At 37.9% G+C, this 20,631-nt stretch overlaps 4 protein-coding genes across 9 annotated transcripts; 1 reads left to right on the forward strand and 3 right to left on the reverse strand.

Annotated features, from left to right (window-relative positions):
• Nucleotides 2,976–5,030, reverse strand: LOC109720394 (60S ribosomal protein L7-2). Of its 2 annotated transcripts, none has more exons than XM_020247468.1 (7): nucleotides 4,924–5,030; nucleotides 4,592–4,779; nucleotides 4,376–4,473; nucleotides 3,910–3,967; nucleotides 3,745–3,824; nucleotides 3,558–3,660; nucleotides 2,976–3,482 (listed from the first exon to the last, which is right to left on the reverse strand). In XM_020247468.1, the coding sequence occupies exons 2-7, from the start codon at nucleotides 4,769–4,771 to the stop codon at nucleotides 3,267–3,269; spliced, it is 735 nt and encodes a 244-aa protein (XP_020103057.1). In that variant the 5' UTR covers nucleotides 4,772–4,779; nucleotides 4,924–5,030; the 3' UTR covers nucleotides 2,976–3,266. The 2 variants fall into 2 exon arrangements, with proteins under 2 accessions (XP_020103057.1, XP_020103059.1); XM_020247470.1 differs by having other exon boundaries at nucleotides 4,592–4,773; nucleotides 4,924–5,025.
• On the forward strand, nucleotides 7,311–10,635 carry LOC109720392 (plant intracellular Ras-group-related LRR protein 1). Of its 5 annotated transcripts, none has more exons than XM_020247463.1 (5): nucleotides 7,311–7,578; nucleotides 7,772–7,818; nucleotides 8,013–8,239; nucleotides 9,272–9,441; nucleotides 9,628–10,635. In XM_020247463.1, the coding sequence occupies exons 3-5, from the start codon at nucleotides 8,066–8,068 to the stop codon at nucleotides 10,322–10,324; spliced, it is 1,041 nt and encodes a 346-aa protein (XP_020103052.1). In that variant the 5' UTR covers nucleotides 7,311–7,578; nucleotides 7,772–7,818; nucleotides 8,013–8,065; the 3' UTR covers nucleotides 10,325–10,635. The 5 variants fall into 5 exon arrangements, with proteins under 5 accessions (XP_020103052.1, XP_020103054.1, XP_020103055.1 ...); XM_020247465.1 differs by having other exon boundaries at nucleotides 7,311–7,570; XM_020247466.1 differs by lacking the exon at nucleotides 7,772–7,818 and having other exon boundaries at nucleotides 7,311–7,594.
• On the reverse strand, nucleotides 10,358–12,450 carry LOC109719992. The gene is made up of 3 exons (XM_020246850.1): nucleotides 12,000–12,450; nucleotides 11,521–11,699; nucleotides 10,358–10,523 (listed from the first exon to the last, which is right to left on the reverse strand). Exons 1-3 carry the CDS (start codon nucleotides 12,390–12,392, stop codon nucleotides 10,358–10,360), a joined length of 738 nt encoding a protein of 245 aa, XP_020102439.1. The 5' UTR covers nucleotides 12,393–12,450.
• Nucleotides 14,694–17,970, reverse strand: LOC109720213 (auxin efflux carrier component 2-like). The gene is made up of 6 exons (XM_020247147.1): nucleotides 16,540–17,970; nucleotides 16,042–16,345; nucleotides 15,600–15,685; nucleotides 15,338–15,495; nucleotides 15,147–15,223; nucleotides 14,694–15,051 (listed from the first exon to the last, which is right to left on the reverse strand). Exons 1-6 carry the CDS (start codon nucleotides 17,762–17,764, stop codon nucleotides 14,985–14,987), a joined length of 1,917 nt encoding a protein of 638 aa, XP_020102736.1. The 5' UTR covers nucleotides 17,765–17,970; the 3' UTR covers nucleotides 14,694–14,984.

The raw sequence follows: 20,631 nt of genomic DNA on the forward strand, positions 1-20,631 counted from the left end.
TGAGTAATCAGTTACAGGACACAGCAGTAGCAGTAACAATTACCACACCAACCCAACCCATTGATTTCATGGGAGATGAGAAGTTTCTCATTCATGGTTTACAGAAACAGAAATAATATTCAAAAAATAAAAAAATAAAACATTTCTTATCCATTTTCCCTTCATGAAGGAACATGACAAAGCACTCTTAAAAAGAAATTACTCACAACTGGTTAGCTAGCTAGATCAGTGGATGCTACTTTTATGCATGATTTTTGTGTATTTAAGTACAACTTGCGAGCCTCGTAGATTGACAATGTTTAATTTGCATCATGATCTAGGTGAGTAGTCCACTTGCTCTAGTGCTACATGACTAGATAAAAAATTTAATGCAATGTCTTTTTTGAGAAAAAGGTAGCACGCTACTCGCTTCATTAATTGAATTAGACTACAGTGGTAAAGCAACCGAGGCCTCGATAGAAAATTTAATGCAATGATAATCAAAACAATTGCATTAGAGCAAATAGTATAAAAAGTGAAAAAAAAAAGAAGTACCCAACATGTAATTAGTAAGTTGCATCAATGAATAAAAAATCTAGGCACTTTATTTGGTCTCGCTGAAACTTCTACAAAACTACTATTTAAGCAGAATTATTTGAACTAATCAAGAGAAATTATAAGTTATTTTTTTATGAATGACCGCTAACAACTTTTTCTACAGTAACACTAAAACATTGCCGAGACAAAAGTGTCACACGAGAAGATTTAGAATATATATTTTTTTTTTTGAGAAAAAGGTAGCACACTACCTGCTTCATTCATTTATTTAGAGAGTGAATTAAGCTATATGGGTGAGACAGCAAGGCCTCACGGGTGGTGGAAAAAGAGAAAAAAATTTAGTTTATAGATGCTTCAAGTGGTATAAATCATGTTCAACAGTACCGATCGTCAATTCGAAGTCTCTATCATCGAAAATAAATGTATGACATGGAGTCCGTTTGCTACCGATCCATAGCATTTCAGCTCAACTCTATATATAATGTAGCCTAAATTACATACTAGGTTTACACAACCCAACAATTACTAGCCTGTAAGCCTTTGACTATTGGCTTCTTTGGTGTTAAAAAAAAAAAACGAAACAAAATTGGCTTCTTGGTAGATTTAAGAATAGGATCAGGGAAATGAAAAGGGTGTAATAGTGCACATGATTCCTAAGATCTAACAGAGTTGGCTAAAGATACATTTGATATTATGTTCAATTAATGGGTTTGTGTGAATGTAAGTTTACATAGTGGCTCAAAAGTAAGATCTAAAAACTGAGAAATCAAAACCCTAGTACAATACATATACACATATGCGTGCATACAAAGTAACCACAATTGGATTGCTCAAAGTGGAGAGAGCCCTCCGTACATCTCACATGACCAATAGAACTTAACATAAAAAGGCATTGCATTAATGCATGAACCCTCCATTCATCGCACATGACCCATAGAACTTAACATAAAAAGGCATTGTATTAATGCATGAACGAACGTCAATTAACCTTGTCATATCATGTGATTGTTTTTGGATTATGTGGGAAACTCAAAGAAAGGGGCCAAACATATTAATTGACCCCAACTCCTAATTTGATTGGCCAATTATTTTCATTTTTCTCAGCATATTTCTTAGTCCAAAAAACTTTTGACGAGAGGCTCGTGCTGGACAATGAAGCTACGTGGAAAGGTTGAGAATAATTAAGGGGATGTTTGATTCGACGAATCTCTAAATCTAAGAGAACTTAAGTACAATAATATTTAAACTTTTTTAAAATACAATTATTTTTTAATATAATTTATACCATCTGAAAATTGAATTCAATTATTTCTTTTACTTATTTTAGTGTAATTGAATACAGGTGAAATTAATTTTTTAAATCCTATTATTTATTTTGCTTGATGTAAGTAAATTCTATTATCTCTTAAATATAATGATAAATTTACAATCCAACCTATTAAATAGTTAAATCCATCATTATTGTTTAGAAGCAACCTAAACTCATTGTAAAAGAATGGCTCAACCTATTTTTAAAAAAGTAGAGTTTAAATTTTATTATTTAATAAATATTTTATAGAAAGCTGAATGTGGTGGAACTTAGAATTCAATACTCTAGACGGAAAAAAGGCAAGAGGTTTAACATAACTCAAGTTCAATCATTTTTTTGACTTACAATAGAATAAATACAAAAAAATAATAAAACTTGAGTTCCACCCTTCCACTTACACCAAACCAAACGACCCCTAAAAGAATCAGGATCGTAAAGATGTCCATATGTTAACCTTTTCAATCAAAAGGATCATCTAATTCACACACACAGTTGCATTCAAGCAAATATTGACCAACTTGATTGGCATGCAAAGAAAACAACCTATGAATAAGAAAGCGCACTTACTGGGTGCAAATTGTTACGTAATAAATGAATGAAACCTAGAATAGGATCCTCTTACCACATGATAATAACTACTGCTTGGAATCTCCTTAAGATCAGGTCACCTATACAATTGGACTCTCAAGGCGAAATTGGTGAAACATAAATTCAGCGGAAGTTCCATTAGGAGGGGAGGAAACTCCGGTCCCGAGCACTTCTGATCTTTTCACGTTTATCGCAAGCAAGCAATTCTCGTAGAACAACCATTTCACTCCATGTACAGATTTACTTACTGTAATCTGGCGAGTCATTTGACTCATAAGGCAAGTTTATCAATCGATCAAGAGTAAACACGAAAGAATAAATTGAGAGAATCAAAACAACACAAATCTTTCCCGAACACATTTGCTAATGGTATCATACGAACATCTTACAGGCAGTCCAACCTTTATATAATTGCCTTTGTTGGCAAGATTTAACTGCAAAAATGACCATGAACAGACACAGCAGATACAGAAAGCCGAGAATCAAATATTTAACACTACTACATACCCGGAAAGAAGACCATTTCAGCCAAAATTACCACTAGTCAAAAGCAAGAAACTTTAAAGGGGAAAACTTTTCTCAAACTAACAAATTACTCTGACTTGCACGCATTGTTGTTCGAAATAAACGCATAATTGCAAAATAAAACGGAACATCTATCAAAAAAGAAAAGGGGCACGACTAAACGCCAATAACTGGAAACATGTCTAACATCCAGCTCGAAACAACAAAACTGCAAATTCATGTTACTCCACTTCCTGATGTAAAGTAAACTTAATATCAGAAAACTCATTACTTTCCACGAGAAAAGATGATAACATAACCTTGAAACCTAGTTCATCCTTCTGATGAGCTCGTTGATGTAGTCTTCACGGTTTCCAGCATCACCACCTTCAACATAATGATTTCTCTTCTTCTCCAAACCACCCAGTGGTGCTTTCAGCTTGAAAGGCCATAGGAAGTTGTTCGCCTCCTTGAAGTGTGGGCCAACAGAGAGGATCTCATGAACAAGATCCTCAATGCAAATGATGTCGTGCTTGCCCAAACCCTACAAAAACATAGCAAATCATCACATAATAAACCCAATTAAAAACCCATGGAAATGTATAGACTAGAGACGAACTTGTTCGATGACTGAATTGTCCGACAAAGGGACCCTTTGCTTGTTCAGCTTTCCATAACCCCGCTTGTAAATCAATTCCCTAACACTCTTCAAGTTGGGGTACCTGAAAAGTAAATAAATCACATAATCACCACATCAATAGTTGTTTATTAAATTTAAAAAATGTAAAAATGTAAAAATATCATACCCATATGTCACATAAGGCTCCACCCTCCGCAACATGTTCATCGTTGCCTTGTTAACTTTCAGAAAAACCCCATTAAATATCTAGAATAAAATAGACAAATTAGTAACTTAATTAAAGAAAGGAAACTTAGCATTATAAAAAGCAACCAGGCTAGGACTAATTTACCTGTCTCAGGCGTAAAAGCTGCAAGATCTTTCGGGTTTTTGGGTGCATAGCATTGATACTACATGGAAATTAACAACAACAAAGTCCAATTATTGGTTATTAACCAACACAATATAAATTTATAATCAGCAATTCGGTCACTTAATTTTGACCTGGATTTCAATTTCATCTTCATGGTATTAACTATAACAATTTAGTCTGTAAATTCGCTCTTCGTGACAAATAAGTTCCTCCTTGTCTACCTCCCAAAATGTGCCACATGAACACCATTACTGTACTTTTTAAGATTTGAAATGCAGTCGATATCACTTGAGGTACATAATTGAAACTCTATAACCAAACTTGCGAACTTAGAGAAACAAATTGCAACCTAGGTGAAAGTTAAGGCATTAAAATGACACTTAATCTTAGAAGCAAAACAATTAAGAAGAAGAACATTTCGCAGGGGGGTTTTGAGATTACATACCCTCTAATGCGGATCACGAACAGCAACTTAGCCTCAGGGCAAACATAGAATCCGCCCTTCATCCTAGCCTCCCGCTTCAAACGGATCATCTCTTTCTCCTACCAAAATAAAAATAATAAAAAAAAAACCATTTTTGCACATAAGAATCCAATTTTTGATACAAAACAGAACAGTGCTCAAATCAAAATCAAAGTCACAACAATTCGCATTAAACACCTGCGATTCGTACTCCTTGGAGTATTGCTGGGCCCTGGTGAAGATAAGCTTTCTATTCTCCCGATCCTTCTTCTTCTTCGCCTCCGCCGCCGATTTCTTCGCAAGAGCCCATTCCTCCTCCCTCTTCCTCTTCTTCAACACCGATTCCGGGATCACTACCTTCGCTTCCTCCGTCGCCATCTCTGTCCCTTAATACAGGATTCAAATCAAGGAGAAGACGCAAATAAGACGAGATCGATCGTACCGTCACTTCCCAGAACCCCTATATTCGGATCGAAAAGAAATCGAAACCAAAGAAGAAACCCTAGAATGGGAGGAATTAGGGTTCGTACCTGCGTAGAGCTCTGAATTCGGGGAACGGAAGGGGACGAAGAGAAGAGGCGGCTACGCTGGTTTTCCTAGCCTTATATACTCGGCGTTAGGGTTTTCTGGGAAAGGTTCGGATAATGAGGGACCAAATGAAACGGTCCGGCCCGGCCCGGTCCGGTCTGTGACGGCCCGTTAATTTGGACCAGGATTTAGGCCAACCTTGTCTTGTAGGACTTTGGACCAGCACGGGTGGTCGTGTTCATACACGTATGGTCACAAAATTTTTAGGGTTAATTTCTTCATACAGCGTCCTGTAAATATATCGAATAACAAATATATTCTATAAAATTTAACTTTTCATATTTATTTCTATAAAAATTCAGTGATATTCATATTTGCCCTATAGTTTGTTATGTTAAAAAACTATTTATTTTTTAACAGAACATATGTAAAATGATATTTTTGTCATCATAAATATGTCCCTCCAAAAGTTCTAACTATTAGAATTATATAGAAATATTTCCATAAAAAATAATATAAAAAGAGTAAAAAATTCACTAATCAGATTTAAGTATTTTATCTATAGTTAACTATATTATTCTAACGAATCCTGACAGCAGGGGGTATATTTGAAAAAGTAAGGACTTTTTGCATGAATAAATATGAAAATTTGAAATTTGTAGTGATATATCTGCTATTCGATATATTTACAAAAAGTTGTATGCAATTAATCCAAAATTTTAATATGTTAACTGGAGGTGAGCTAGAATATTATCAATAGCAAACGGATTCAATTACTACTAATTTGTTTTCGATAATTGAGCCTCCAAATCAAATAATCGGCAACGTACCTTGAATATGATCTCCAAATCCCATTGCTCACTAAATGCAAACATATATATGTAGGGCTCACACTTCATCAAAGGGTTATAAACTTGTGCTATATATGCTTAAATTACGAGTAAAATAAATTTATATTAGCTAACATAATCAAGTTTCAGGTCATATTTACTACCTAAACTTGATCACTTACAACATTCCAAAATTTGGTTAAAATGAATGAAAGCTTCTAAAAGTTAAGGTAAAAAAATTAAATCTTTTTGATGACCAGAAACTAAAATTATTTAATAAAGAATTCAAAATTAAAATTATATAAGCAATTCACCCAAAAATATTCGATACGCCAATTCGGACACACATTTTTTATTCCACATGTTATCATTCTTATGGTTGGAGAAAATTAATTCCACAAAGCTCATGTTATTATTCTTATGGTTAGAGAAAATCTTTTTGACAACCAATAATAGCCGAGAATCATACAATACTACATGGCATAGAGGGGTGCATTAATCAATTGATTGATTAATTATTTAATTAATCAGTATCAAAGTCGTCGACGAATAATGTTTACCAAGCCAGTGGGAGGCAATTTTGGAAATAAAGTCGGCAACGAGTTAAGCCCCGAATAATATAGACATAGTTGAGATTAGTTGAGTGCTAATTATAATAAAAGTGTGGCATTACATGCCGAGTCCAAGCACACGGGTGCGCACGGAGCTGTGTTTTTTTTTTTTTTTTTTTCTGAGGGAAATCGCCGAGAGCGAAAATTTATTTCAATAAAATAAGGCGATACAGAATTCAAAAGGTCCTACAAAGAAGACCACACAATACATTTTTTGCTAGACAGATTCCAATTGGCTAGTTGATCAGTTTGCATAGCATTTCTAGAGAAGCCAGAATTTTTTCATTTAAAAGAGAAGGCGTGACATTCATCGACGAAGAAGTGAAGCATTTTGGGCGTCTCTCTAGCGTCCGAAGTGAACGACTCGGATAGATCAGATCTGAAGTGGATCCCTTTAATAATCAATGCTGAGTCCGAAAATATCTGAATTCGTTTTTCTGGAAAGATATTCAAAAGAAATTTGGCTACTTTCGATACGATTTTAATTTCAGTTGACGGCGCATCATGAATATTTTCAGAAAAAAAAAATATTAAGGGAGTCAAATTTACTATTCAGAACAAAAAAAAAGAATTAATTCTAACTATTTTCTGGCAGAATTAATCCAGCTTTACTGTCTTGATTTTTAAAACAAAAGATTAATTATTTTGGAAGTAAAACTAGATTGCACTTTGACCACAGAGAGATTATCAAACTTCATTATGTTCGAAGTTTCATTAAGGATTGCAGCGAGTATCTGCAGCCCTACAAACGATACACATCTAAAGAAAGATTCTGATTGGATCACGTTGCATGTACAGACTACTCAGTAATTGTGCGGTCCCAAAAAGCGTACGTAGATGCATGTTCTCGCCTCAATTTTATTTGGTCTAGGATTTCGTTTTGATGCGGAGGATCCTTTACGTGAGGTGAAAAAGTGCGATTGAAATTATTTTTTTGTTCGCTAATGATAACTTCTTTTTTTTTTTTTTTTTTGATGAAGAAGCGGAAATAAGTACTCACCTTTCCTTCATCTTCGGGGCAACGCTTGGTTGACCGGCCGTTAAGGGGAGAGAGATTTAGAGAGAGAGAGAGAGAGAGAGAGAGTTGTAGAGAGATTTGTAGAGAGAGATTAATTGTCGGGTGGAGGCGTTGACCAATTATTCCGGCGCAGAGCGTACGCACGTGCCAGTTCCCGCTACGTCCTCGCACACGCGTGTCACCCACCACGGTACATCCGTACGTACTTTAAAACGTATACGACCACCCCAACCCCTTCTCTCTCCTCTCTCTCTCCCTCTCTAAATTCTCCCTTGTTATTATTTCGCGTCCCTTGCTCATGAGGAATTAGAAAGTGTTTTTTTTATTATTTATTATTTTCCTTTTCTCCTCTAATTGTTCCTTCCATTTGTTCCATGTACTTTTTTTCCAGTTAATTATTTGATGAACACTTCTCATACTCTCACAAACATAAAAAAGGTGAGCCTGCCACGTTAATATTTTGTTGATAAAAATTCACAACCCATGAATTATATATTTTTTTTCCACCTATCCTAACTCTCTTCTTTTGGGTTTTTTTTTTTGTATATATTTACAACCCATGAATTATATATATTTTTTTCCACCTATCCTAACTCTCTTTTTTTGGGGTTTTTTTTTGTCTATATTTCTAGTTTTGATTGGTTTTAATTACTAAAGAGAGGAGGAGGAGGAGAAGGGGATAACAATGGAGGGGAAGAGGAGGCTCACAATTAAAACAAGTGAGGATATGGAGAAGGATAAGGAAAAGGAGATGGCTAAAAAGTTGGATTTGAGTGGCATGTCACTTGACTCACTCCCTAATCCCTCCATTAATTTGGGTCTCATCACCAAAGTGGATCTCTCCAATAATAATCTTGAGGTAATTAGTCATTTTAAATCAGTTCCCAATATTTTATACGAAATATATACATATTTATGGGTTATTTTTTTGGGTTTTTTCTCATTTTTTTTCCCCCATAAAATTGGTTTTAGGGTTCTTAAAGTTGCATGCATATATGTATGGATCCCATGCTGTGATGGTAGGGAGAAGCATGGAAAGCATTTTTGCATTTTTGTCATTGTATGTTGTTTTGCATTAAAATTTAATAGAGAAGTGCAATGAATAAGATTTTGTCACTTGACTCACTCCCTAATCCCTCCATTGATTTGGGTCTCATCACCAAAGTGGATCTCTCCAATAATAATCTTGGGGTAATTAGCAATTTTAAATCAGTTCCCAATATTTTATACGAAATATAAATATTTATGGGTTATTTTTTCGGGTTTTTTCTCATATTTTTTTCCCCCATAAAATTGGCTTTAGGGTTCTTAAAGTTGCATGCATATATGTATGGATCCCATGCTGTGATGGTAGGAAGAAGCATGGAAAGCATTTCCGCATTTTTGTCATTGTATGTTGTTTTGTATTAAAATTTAATAGAGAAGTGCAATGAATAAGATTTTGTCCCCCCTCTCTTTTTTTTACATGCAATGATGTACTCTTTAACTTGTTTTTGTGTGAATCTTGGATTATTGATGAAGCTCATAGACTCTAAATTAGAGAGTAACTATTATTTTTTTAAAAAAAATATTATTGCCAAAGCAAAAAAAATCATTAAATGTGGTTAATAGTATATAATATTATATATATATATATATATATATATATATATATATATATATACTAGTTGCGTGTATTTAAGAAACTAAGGCAAATTTGTTGTTGAGCATTAAAATTCTTCACGGGATTTGCAAGTGTGGTCAAATTTTTGTGCTCTTTGGATCAACCAAACAAGCTCGCGTTTTACCACCCCACTCTGACCCTGTTCACTGATCCAACTAGGCTAGTTTGGTCCGGGTCTAACATTATGGTCAAATAAATGATCTTCTTTTTTTTTTTTTTTATGAGCAGAGCATTCCCGAATCGCTGACGGCGAGGCTGCTGAACGTGGTGATGCTCGACGTGCACTCGAACCAGCTGAAGTCGCTGCCGAACTCCATCGGATGCCTCTCCAAGCTCAAAGTCCTCAACGTGTCCGGCAACCTTCTCGAAACCCTCCCCAAGACCATCGAAGATTGCCGGTAACCACATTCTTATTCACTTTCCACACACCCTTTTTCACTCACCACCCATTTGTCGATTAATCGAACTGTTGAAACCCCGACTTAGCTAGAAAGCTGACATAAGATTCTGAGGCACAAAAGGCAGAAATCGTTAGTAATCATACTCTTTCTAACATCTCTCTTTGAAATCTACCGGACGAACAGAGCTCTAGAGGAGCTGAATGCCAACTTCAACAAGCTGATCAAACTCCCGGACACCATGGGCTTCGAGCTGACAAACCTGAAGAAGCTCTCCGTCAACTCGAACAAGCTGGCGTTCCTACCCTACTCGACCTCCCACATGACTGCGCTCCGCGTCCTCGACGCCCGACTCAACTGCCTCCACTCCCTCCCCGACGGCCTCGAGAACCTCGTACGCCTCGAGACCCTCAACGTCAGCCAAAACTTCCAGTTCCTCCAGTCCCTCCCCTACGCCATCGGCCTCCTTATATCCCTCGTCGATCTCGACATCAGCTACAATAGGATCAGCGTCCTCCCGAACTCAATGGGGTGCCTGTGCAAGCTCCGCAAGCTCCAGGCGGAGGGCAACCCCCTCGTCTGCCCGCCCATGGAGGTCGTGGAGCAGAGCGTCGAGGCTGTGAGAGAGTACCTGAGCGCAAGGATGAACGGAACCGCAACATACCCGACGCCGGTTAAGGGCGGGTCGTGGTTCAGGAAGTTGGTGAAGTGCGGGACAGTTAGTGGCGGGATGATCCCGAGCAGCCTGGGGTTGAGGGAAGAGCACGACGGGCTTCTGATGCCCGACTATCATCCAATCGACGGGCTCGCATCGCCGAGATACTCAGGCACGTTCTCCCCACGCCGGCTTTTCTCCCCGAGGAGAAATTCGCTGAGGAAGTAGAATGGTCTGCGGATTAAGGTCTGTTTCTCCCATCTAGTTATGGGAAATGGGAGCTTTCGTAGGGCATTTGTTCAGATGGATGCTCATAGGATTACTATGAAGCAAGGATGTACAGAATTGCTGTGCATAGTAGTTTTCTTTATGGTAGGGTTGTGGGAGAGCATAAACCAAAGTATGGTGCTTCTTACAAACGATTGATCTGTTAGTAAAATGTGCAGAGTTGTTAAAACATCTCTGAGAATTTCCTTGCTATTGAATTATATTGAATGTGTCAAAAACTTGCGATCTTTATATACAACTTTTCTTGCTAATGTTGTATAACAGCATACAAATTTGTCTATATTGCCATCTGATAGGATATAGGCATTGCAAGAGTAGGAAGCAGAGACCTGAATTGCAGAAAAAATGGTTGTTTCCTCTATGTAAAAATCACCTAGCCATATATATATAAAGCCTATAGTTGTGTTCCAGAATCACTTGGTTGACCTCTCTGTGAAGCATATCTTGAACAAAAGGAGAACTTTTGTCGGCCTAATTGTTAAACATGGATCACGACAATTCGGTGCAATCAATATAATGACGCTGTCGTTGTACGACAGACGAAGGACATAGATAACAAAAAGTGCAAACTAATCGAAAGGTGGTGCTTGCTAACAAAGTAATCATATGCACTAATACCTGTTTTGCCACCGCTGAACATGTTGCGATCCCTATTTCATTGTGACCTTCTTATCGAAATCACTCGTAATAATTAATGCCGCTAACTTAAGACATGGTTTTGCAATTTTTCTCGCAAATTTGGAGGTCAAGTGCCGTAGAATGATACGTGCTTGTATTGCTTACTTCGAGAATACGATTTTTCCACGAATCTTTTACCCATTTGATGTGCCTTTTTCATTGAATTACTACTACATACCTAACATAAGATGATACGAGTATGTCCGACAAAATTCACAAAAGAACCAAAGAAAGAAGAGATGGGTAAACAACAGCAAAGTCTAGACAGAAAAATTTGATAATAATTCCATATGAACTGTCATGCCGCAAAATGTGATACCACAACAAAACCTGGATGTTCAACAGTAACAGAACTAATTCATGCCAATTTTCATTCATTTCAATTCTCCTACACTTTCAATAAAAAGGTAAATGAATCATAAATAATTCATAGGTGGTCTTAGTTCTTATAGGCTTACTTGCACAGCTTGAGCTTCCTAAAGAACTGGGCGACCTGCGATTTGGGGCACGGCCGCGTCGCCAGGCATGTAGGAATGTTCTCCGGCTGCTCAATCCAGAGCTTGTGTTCGACCCCGCTCGCCTCCAGCTTCTCCGCCAAGCTCCGTAATTGCGCCTCACCTTTCACCTCCAAAGTCACCTGAACACACAAAGGACGATAAAAAAACTAAACAGTGGGGTTATTATGCACCCAAATTGCTAAATTGAAAAAAATTCCAATACATTTTGCCTAAATTCTCTCGTTATTGAACCAATTTCGCACTCAATGCATTCAATTGAATTGAATTTTGAGTTGAATTATACATAAATCTAGCACATAGTGGTTATAACTCCAATCGCATTTCTCATTTCCAAACAACATATAATATGTGAACACTAGTAAAAATCCAATTCAGTGAACAGAGAAAGAGAGTTCTGTGGGGCATTTCGGCAAACGGACCTTGTGCATGGAGTCAAGGTTGGAGGGGGAGCAGTAGGCGAGGGTGTCGGGGTGGTCGCGGTGAGCCCACACGGCGGCGACGGCGGCGTGGCACCCCTGCGCCACCACGCTCCCCAGCGGCCACGCCCCGATCAGGTCGCGCCGGAGAACCACGTACTGCACCACCACGTCGCCGTTTAGAGGCGGCGCCGTGGGTTCTCCGGCGTCCTCCGTCCCCGGCGCCGGCGCCGCGGATGCGGCGGAGGGGCCGCTCATGGCGTTGAAGCGAAGTGTCGGAACCCTAACCCTAGCCCCAACCCTGGGGTGGCAGATGCTCGGAAGAAGAAGAAGGGCAATTTTGGAAATTGGGGATAATGGAGGGGCCGTGAACCGAACCGGGAACAAGGAGAGCATGTTTATGACTACGACGGTGCGAGTGAATGTTAGTTATTCACTGTTCCATGAGCACGCTGTGTTTGTTGGTTTTTTTTTTTTTTTTTACACCCTTTTCTTCTTCTTCTTTTTTTTTTTTCTTTTTCTGGGGCATTTGCTTTAGGAACATCTTGAGTTTCTTTTATTTCTCAACAATTAGATATTTAAGCCGGAGAAAAAAAATAAAAAAATGGTTCAGAAAAATAGTTGGTTCTGAATTCGACTCCTATTTGAAGACGAATGAATGCCTTGAGTGCAGCAAATATATTGAAACAAATAAATTTTAAAAAAATTGTGTTACGGCCTAACTGGGCTCAAATACTATTTCAAATTGTGGGCTAATGCTGGGCCTATGTTTCGGTCGGGTAGTCTTAAGCAAACTTATATTTGGGCCCAAAATGTTGGTTCATGTTCGACTCGTTTGCAGTATGAGCAATGAATGAATTCAAACACTCTCAAACTTTTAGTTTTATATATTTTTTTCTGAAAAAATCCAATGCACTTCTCCACAATTCATACTAGAATCTTTTGGTTCTCCCAACATCTCTATATAATCAAAGAGCAACATACCATTGTCAATCCAAAACTTTTTCTTTCATATTTTTTCTCCTCGTTGGAGATCGAGAGAGAGAGAGAGAGGGAGAGAGATTATAATATATAGATAAGAGCGTGAGGAGAATATTAATAAACTATGTAAATGCCATGCACCACGTAACTCTCGCATGCAAGCAATGCAGGTTCAGATCCTTGGAACTAGGAAATGCATATATGAGTTAATTAAAAAGNTATATATATATATATATATATATATATATATATATATATATATATACTTGATAACTCATCGCAGGGATTCCATAAATGTAGATACTATTCATCTTACACTCTCGCTAGTAAATACAATTGATAATGTTAGAGTACTATTTACTTACTGAATTTATCACATTCAATAAATTTCTATAATTAAATTGATTTTTTAATCTCTTTATTGAATTTTAATTTGCCGCTGCTACCATAAATTTGTCAACCATTTTCGCCGTTACTGCCACAATCTAATATTTATATGATTATATCACTTAGACGAAAGAGAAAAAGAACAAACAGATCGTAAACCATTTGCAGATTAATTTGCCCCATGCAGCTCGATCGATCAATGAATTCATTAGTGTAAAACCGAATAACATTTCTAAGTCAACATAGTTTTTATCAATTAGTTAAGTTAAGCTTCAGTAACATATTACTTTGAGGTGCATGTCAAACCTAAATTAAGCAGTAAATTAATTAGAAGATGCCCTATCATGTGCATCTACAAGCCTCGAATATAGTGAAAATTAATTTTGGACTCTTCAATGGCAAGTGAAGGACACTTTTCTATTCACATGCAATCCTAAACAACTAAATTTATAAAAAAAATAACAAATAAAACAATGTAAATTAAATACAGCTCAATGGTATCTGCATGTAATTAATTAAACAAGCATCTAGAATAGTAAATGAAACCGATTTTTCATGTACTATCATATCATATCCCCGTATTGCAACTTAATTAGTTTTTGTACTTCTTATTTGAATAGTTTAATTCATAAGGTTTGTTTACGGAAATTTATATAGTGCCTAATTAACTACTGGCAAAAATTTACTCATATAAATAACCATTAACTTGTTGGATTATGTAAAGTCATATTTCGAGTCGATATTACGGTAAAAACGTCGAAGATTTGAGGTTGCTCGTCTCTTACGTCTACGAAAGATCCTACTTTCACTGTGCTTGTGTGCTGTGGGGGTTTGAAGTGTGCTCAGTAACCTCATAGTCGGTCCCTTCATATCTTTGTCCCTCTACAAGTAATTAAAATCCTTAATACACTAATTTTAATAAAATTTACATTCTTTTAACAGCAAGTGAGCACATGGGTTATATTATTTAAAATACAAATAATATTTAGGTGAAAAATGCATGGACCAGAGCACAAAATCTAGATATAGTACAGAAATTATCCATACATGCATGTAACTCTTTAATTTATGCTGCATTAAATACTGAGGAGCTTAGAAAGAGCAATCACATGATTCCTCAGTCCGTGTGGCAAAATTAATGGTGATCAATTAATTAATGTGTAAATAAATAAATAAATAAACTGAGCTCATTGGGATGTGGCCAAGTTTTCACCAGAGTCATCACACATGCACAACTTACAAAGCTAGATTGGATCAGGGATTCGACATTGAAGAGTAACTACGAATTAGAAGATACTACAATAAAAAAATTCCAACAAATAAAATAAATAAATGGAATCCAAAATATTTTTTTTTTAATTTGAATCTCATGCCCCAACGGTCATAAGCTTGAGCTCTTCTTCAAAGAGTCCTACCCTGTACTCTAATCCTAGCTAAAAGAGCACCAAACTACTCTCTCTTTTTCCTTGTACAAAAGGTCTCGATTTTGTTAAGAACAGAAAATAATTTATTGAATTTGGTAAAATTTATTCAGTAATTGATAAATGACCAAACTCAATAGATCTATCTGTTTATATCAAAATCAACATTCTCTTAGCTTTTTCGAACGCATGCATTTCCTTAGACTCCAAGCAGAACGTAGTAGAGGATCGTGATTGGCAAGGCAATGAGCATCCCAAAAATAACCCTGCAAGAGAGAAACAAATCACAAATTTTAAAGCAAATGATTAAATGTATCAAAACGTTTCAAATAAATTTTGTTTGAATTTGAATTTTACATACGCTGTACTAAGGATGTCAGGGTGGCAATTGTACTCTTTGGCAAACACGAATGGAACAATCCCTTGTGGAAGCGCAGCCTGTCCATCGAAAATATTAATACGTACTGATTTTACTTCTAAATATTATGTAATTTTTTAATTTTTATTTAGGATTCAGGAATTAGGATTAAATAGGATTGACGAATCACGTACCTGAACAATGGCGATGTGCAGAAAAACTCCGCGCACCCCGATGGCGATGGCGGTGGCTGCGATCACCGCAGGCCCCGTCAAGAACCGGACCGCCATTGAGAACGCCGCGACCGACTTCCCGCAAGCTATAATCTTTGGTTGCAAAGCCATGAACAGGCCTATGAAACAAATCGAAATATGCTTTGTTAAATAGTTTTTAAAATCCAAATACATGTATTAACTCATTGGGTGAAATAAAAAGAAATCAAAATTAATCCAGTACCTAAGCTAAACATGGCCATTCCCAATCCTGCATCAGATAGAATTGATATGGAGCCCTTTATAATCGAAGGCATCTCAATATTATACCTGAAACATCATTTAGGTTAGCAATTTAATTAATTATATGAAGGTTTAAATTAATCATCAAAATAATATTAATAATATATATGACCTGGTTACGTAAATTTAAATTACCGTGACACAAATAAGTAGATGCAGATGCATGCATGTTCTATATAGTTCCTAGACAAGTTTGCATGTGCTCACGTGCACCCATTTGTACAAAACCAAACGTACGTACAAGCTAAACCATATTTATTTCACAAAAACAATTTGTCCAACGCAAAATGAGGAAATAGCTAGCTAGCTAACTCATTTGGGCTCAGCTAAAATGTTCTAAACGTCGCTAAACTAATCAAATCAAGCTCGACAATGGCTCGAACCTGAACGAAACGAGGGACCATGCTAGTCCAAGGAGGCTAGAGTACGTGTTAGGGTTCCGGATGAGCTTCCTCCACACCATGATGAGGATGAGCCTCGTCATCACGCTCGCTGGAGGCATTTGGTGCCCGCTGCCACTCTCCACCAGCCCCGCCGCCGCCGCCTTCTCCCCTCCGCCCTTCTTCTTCTGTGCTGCTGCCGCGTATGGCGACCCCGCGGCCACCGTCGGGCTCTTACCGCCGTCTTCAATTTCGAGCTTGTTGATCGGTCCCGCCTTTGTTATTGGGCTCGTGTTACCACTCATGCCTATCGAACACGAACACGAACACGAACACGAACACAAGATCAAATAAAACAAAATACAAATTAAAAAGAAATTTTGAAGGTCGGGTAGGAATCAGCTAAACCCTCCATTGTGCGCAAATTATTATTATTATTATTTTCTTTCTTGCGAAACAAATAAATGATAAGGAAAAAGAAGGATATAGAAGGTGCCCTACCTTTTGGAGTGATAGAGGGATCGGTGGCTCCAAAGTCCGTGGAGGCTGCTCGATTCACCGTGTTCCTAAGATTAGCCTCCGACACCGGAGACGCGCTCGAGCTCCACACGAACATGTGTAGTTCTTTATTTGAGTTCGAGTTCGGCCCGCCCAATTCCTTCTTCTTTCCTCCGCCGGTCGGTAACCCAGCTAGCATCGGATTCGGAGCAGGATACGAAGAAGATGTAGTAGTAGTAGTAGTTGTTGGATACAACCCCCCATTCATGAGCTCACTACTCTTGCTCCCGGCCCCCTTATGCCTATTATTCCCAAACCTCCGGTTCACCTCATCCTCTAACCCTAGCCCAGGCGCTGCGGCCCCAGTCATCGGGCTGGCAAGCTTGCTCGAGAACATCGTGTAGAAGTCGGTCTGGTTGAAGCTCGATGCTCGCGGAGTTGGTTCCCTCGACGACTGCAACGAGTAGATCTCGACCCCCGTCAAATTTGATGCGCGCGGGGTCATCGACATTGCTGAATTGAATCCCTTATTGTTGTTGTTGTTGTTGTTATGGTTGTTGTAAGAAGACACCATCGACCGAGCCGCTGACGACGACGCTGACCTCCGCACGACAACGTGGACCTTCCCGTCACGACCGATCTCCGCATCGGCCTGCAGCGGCTCCCGGCCGTTGAGCGACATGACGTCGGACTCGACTTTGAACGACGTGATTGATCCGGCTATGTCAGGTGGGAACTGCTCGGAGATCAGCGCCTTGGCGCCGCGGTACTCGAACAAGAAGAGCATTAAGGTGTACCAAATCACGCTTTGCAGGACAACGATTTGCACCATGAGGGAACCGGAGAAGTCGCCGTACATGGCGCGAAGGAGTGGGATCCCCATGACAAGGGTGTTTGGGAGGGTGGAGAGGGAGAAGAGGGTGATCATCCAGTCGAGGGTCGGGCGTGAAGAGAGGTTGTGCCAGACCGAGAGCGCGGCGAGGATGACGAGTTTTTGGAGGGAGTCGGCAGCGAGGAATTGGTAGTTCATGGCATAGGGGTTGTTGGTGGAGATGAAGTGGAAGGAGAGGAGGGGGACGGCGAATACCGCGACAAAGCGGTTGATGCCAGAGCACTGGTCCGGGGTGAAGATCTTCCACCACCGCACCGAGCCATATGCGAGGATCATCGCCACATAGAGCGGCACGATCGCCGCAAGCACATCATAGATGTCCTTACCAGTGATCATGGTAGGGGCACAAGGGTAGAGAGAGAGAGAGAGAGAGAGAGAGAGAGAGAGGGAGAGAGGGTAGTGTTGGCTAGCTAGGGTTATAGACGGAGCATTGAAGAGTGAGGTCTCTCTATAAGGGGAGATTTTAGTAGAACTTGTTGGTCGTGGTGTTTTGTGGGTGGGGGGTATAACACGGGGTGGTGAATGGAGATAGAGATGGAGTATAACACATGAGAGGAGGAGGCAATTCCTGGACAATACTCTGGGGCTGTAGTTTACTATAATGTCCGGGTGTTCACCAGAGTGTAAGTTTGAGGTCGAATTATAAATCTCCTCGCTTTTGACCACCCTATATAATCACATGCATGTATGTCATATATATATATATATATATATATATATATATATATATATATAGAGAGAGAGTGAGAGAGAGAGAGAGAGAGTTTGTCCTACTCTTTTGAAAATATAGAAACCTCCGTACTTGTAAGTTATTTTCGATGATAGGATATTCGACTCGACGATCGGATATGCAATTTGACGATCGGATATATATAGCTGGACTCTATATATATATTTATATATAGAGTCCGGATACTATACTCTTATGAATACGAGTTCTCGTATTCATAAGTTGTTTTCGATGATAGAGCTTTCAAATCTAGAGCTTTCGAATCGTCAATCCATACCGTTAAACATTATTTAGAGCATTTAAAACTTCTAAAAATCAAATTTTATAATTTTTCGATATCATTTACCTTACGATCAAAAGCTCATAAAATTGATAATTTTTAACGGGCGGTATGAGATATTTGCTAGTTTAACGGTGAAAAAGAATCGGAATAAGTTGAATTTTTGACAGAAAATTCTATTCACTTCCTAAAAAGAATCAATATCTCCGATTTTAAATTGAAGGATCCGATCATCCATTTTCAAGATGTCATTCAATTTTAACCGTTGATTTTATACCCACTTGATGGACTTTATAATTAATGATTTTGAAAAATTACGAAATTTATTTTCTAGAAATTTCAAATATTCTAGATCATATTTAACGGTGTGGATCGTCGATTCAAAAAGCCTAACATTGAAAATAATTTATGAGTACGAAGGACTCTATACTCATAAAAGTATAGTAGCCCTACTCTCTCTCTCTCTCTCTCTCTCTATATATATATATTTACTGGAAGAGGGGGAAGACACGGAAAGGAAATCACTTTGGGTTTACATCACTCCAAATACGAGCTAATATACACACACATGCGCACACGTACGTACTGGTGTCTATGTATAAATATATTACACATGCATCTCTTGGGCCTATTACTAAATCTATACTTCCAATCTAACAGTATATGTATGCAACCCATTTTTACTTTTAAAACAAGCAACGAGGATTTATCACTCTCGATTTCTATTTAGATGAGAATGATCGATTCATAAAAGTATGAGATGAAATGAACGGTTGAAAGAGACTGGCGCACGGATTATTGTTGTGCACCACTGGTGCGCGATCAATTATGAATTCCTAGCCAATGGGATACAAGCTTCTTCGTAGTGAGTATTCGATCTCCATACGTATGCATGGCGGTGGTGGCGGTATATACGTGCATGGGTTGTCGCGGGGTGGTCGTTAATCTCCTAAACACACTTACGTGTCACATCCCATTAATCGATAGCTTCGTCTCCTCGTAATTAACGCAAAAAATGCCCCTTAATTAATTAATAATCCACACATGCATTCTTATTGCATATTTTTGGGGTTGTGAGTTGTTTGACCAAAATAGTATTAAGTTTACATTAAGTTGCCTCTAAATGTCTTTTAGCTCCTAGCTCTCTCTCTTATAAATTTCTCGATCCCCAAATATTCATATTTTGACTCAAATCTAACATTTTCAACCAACGTTCACTAAGTTAAACGCAAAGCACTCACTAATATAAATTTTTACAACTAATTAATTAAGTAGTCACTGTATAGTTAGGCACACTTCAGCCATACATTGATTGTAAATTTCTACTCACAAATTGTGACTTGTAAATTGGATCACGTTAACCCAAAAGATTAAGCTAAACATGAATGCGAATATTAAATGAACCATGCATGCACCCCTTTGGGATGGATTAATTAAATTCGAAATAGATCTAGGTATCTAACCTAACTACTTGGACTACTTATGTACCAAAGGAATGCGACAGGTCATATTATTAAATTAATGTCACAAAATTTCTTTAAAAACTAAATTTAATCTCATGGTCAGATCCTGCTGCTCATATGGATGTAGATTTTAGTGAGATTGATGCAAAATCCGACAAATTTAGTGTTCACGCAGAGGAGATCGATTAATACAATGTACTAGAAATATATATAGAGTTCGATTACTATGCTATCAATACTACCAAGTTCTTGATACTATCGAACTTTTTGCCGTTAGATTTACCCTTTGATCACTTGCATCCGTTAGATTATACTATTCAACCAATCATCGACTCAACCCTAGGAGAACACTATCATCTTAACCGCATACCCTTTCATTCAGTGTTTGAAAACTCGATAGCACCAAGCGTTTAGTACTATCGATAGTATATTAGCATAATTGTAGAAATATACATATAGTATGCTAGCTAGTTGGCATGTTTGGTCATAGGTTAATAATTAATAACTAATGTGAAAAATGTGTGTATATATATATATATATATATATATATATATATATATATATATATATATATATATATATATATATATATGTATATGTAGCAGCTAATTAGCACAAAGGTCATCACCACATTAACTCAACTAACAACCACCTAAACCAAATTAGTTAGCTGTAACTATATGTACGAACACGACAACGAGATTATGAATCGTATAAATTGAATATATG

The sequence above is a fragment of the Ananas comosus genome, linkage group 14, assembly GCF_001540865.1.
Source record: "Ananas comosus cultivar F153 linkage group 14, ASM154086v1, whole genome shotgun sequence".
Classification (NCBI taxonomy): domain Eukaryota; kingdom Viridiplantae; phylum Streptophyta; class Magnoliopsida; order Poales; family Bromeliaceae; genus Ananas; species Ananas comosus.

Excerpts from the sequence above, each read along its gene's own strand:
- LOC109719992 (XM_020246850.1), bottom strand. The coding sequence starts at position 12,392 with ATGCTCTCCTTGTTCCCGGTTCGGTTCACGGCCCCTCCATTATCCCCA. Across the intron at positions 11,700-11,999 it reads ACCTTGACTCCATGCACAAG|GTGACTTTGGAGGTGAAAGG; the intron begins GTCCGTTTGCCG and ends TTGTGTGTTCAG. Across the intron at positions 10,524-11,520 it reads AGGAAGCTCAAGCTGTGCAA|ATCAATCGTTTGTAAGAAGC; the intron begins GTAAGCCTATAA and ends TTTTACTAACAG.
- LOC109720394 (XM_020247468.1), bottom strand. The coding sequence starts at position 4,771 with ATGGCGACGGAGGAAGCGAAGGTAGTGATCCCGGAATCGGTGTTGAAG. Across the intron at positions 4,474-4,591 it reads CCAAGGAGTACGAATCGCAG|GAGAAAGAGATGATCCGTTT; the intron begins GTGTTTAATGCG and ends TTATTTTGGTAG. Across the intron at positions 3,661-3,744 it reads GAGCCTTATGTGACATATGG|GTACCCCAACTTGAAGAGTG; the intron begins GTATGATATTTT and ends TTTACTTTTCAG.
- LOC109720392 (XM_020247466.1), top strand. The coding sequence starts at position 8,066 with ATGGAGGGGAAGAGGAGGCTCACAATTAAAACAAGTGAGGATATGGAG. Across the intron at positions 8,240-9,271 it reads TCTCCAATAATAATCTTGAG|AGCATTCCCGAATCGCTGAC; the intron begins GTAATTAGTCAT and ends TTTTATGAGCAG. Across the intron at positions 9,442-9,627 it reads AAGACCATCGAAGATTGCCG|AGCTCTAGAGGAGCTGAATG; the intron begins GTAACCACATTC and ends CCGGACGAACAG.
- LOC109720213 (XM_020247147.1), bottom strand. The coding sequence starts at position 17,764 with ATGATCACTGGTAAGGACATCTATGATGTGCTTGCGGCGATCGTGCCG. Across the intron at positions 15,496-15,599 it reads AATGGCCATGTTTAGCTTAG|GCCTGTTCATGGCTTTGCAA; the intron begins GTACTGGATTAA and ends TTTGTTTCATAG. Across the intron at positions 15,052-15,146 it reads CCTGACATCCTTAGTACAGC|GGTTATTTTTGGGATGCTCA; the intron begins GTATGTAAAATT and ends TCTCTCTTGCAG.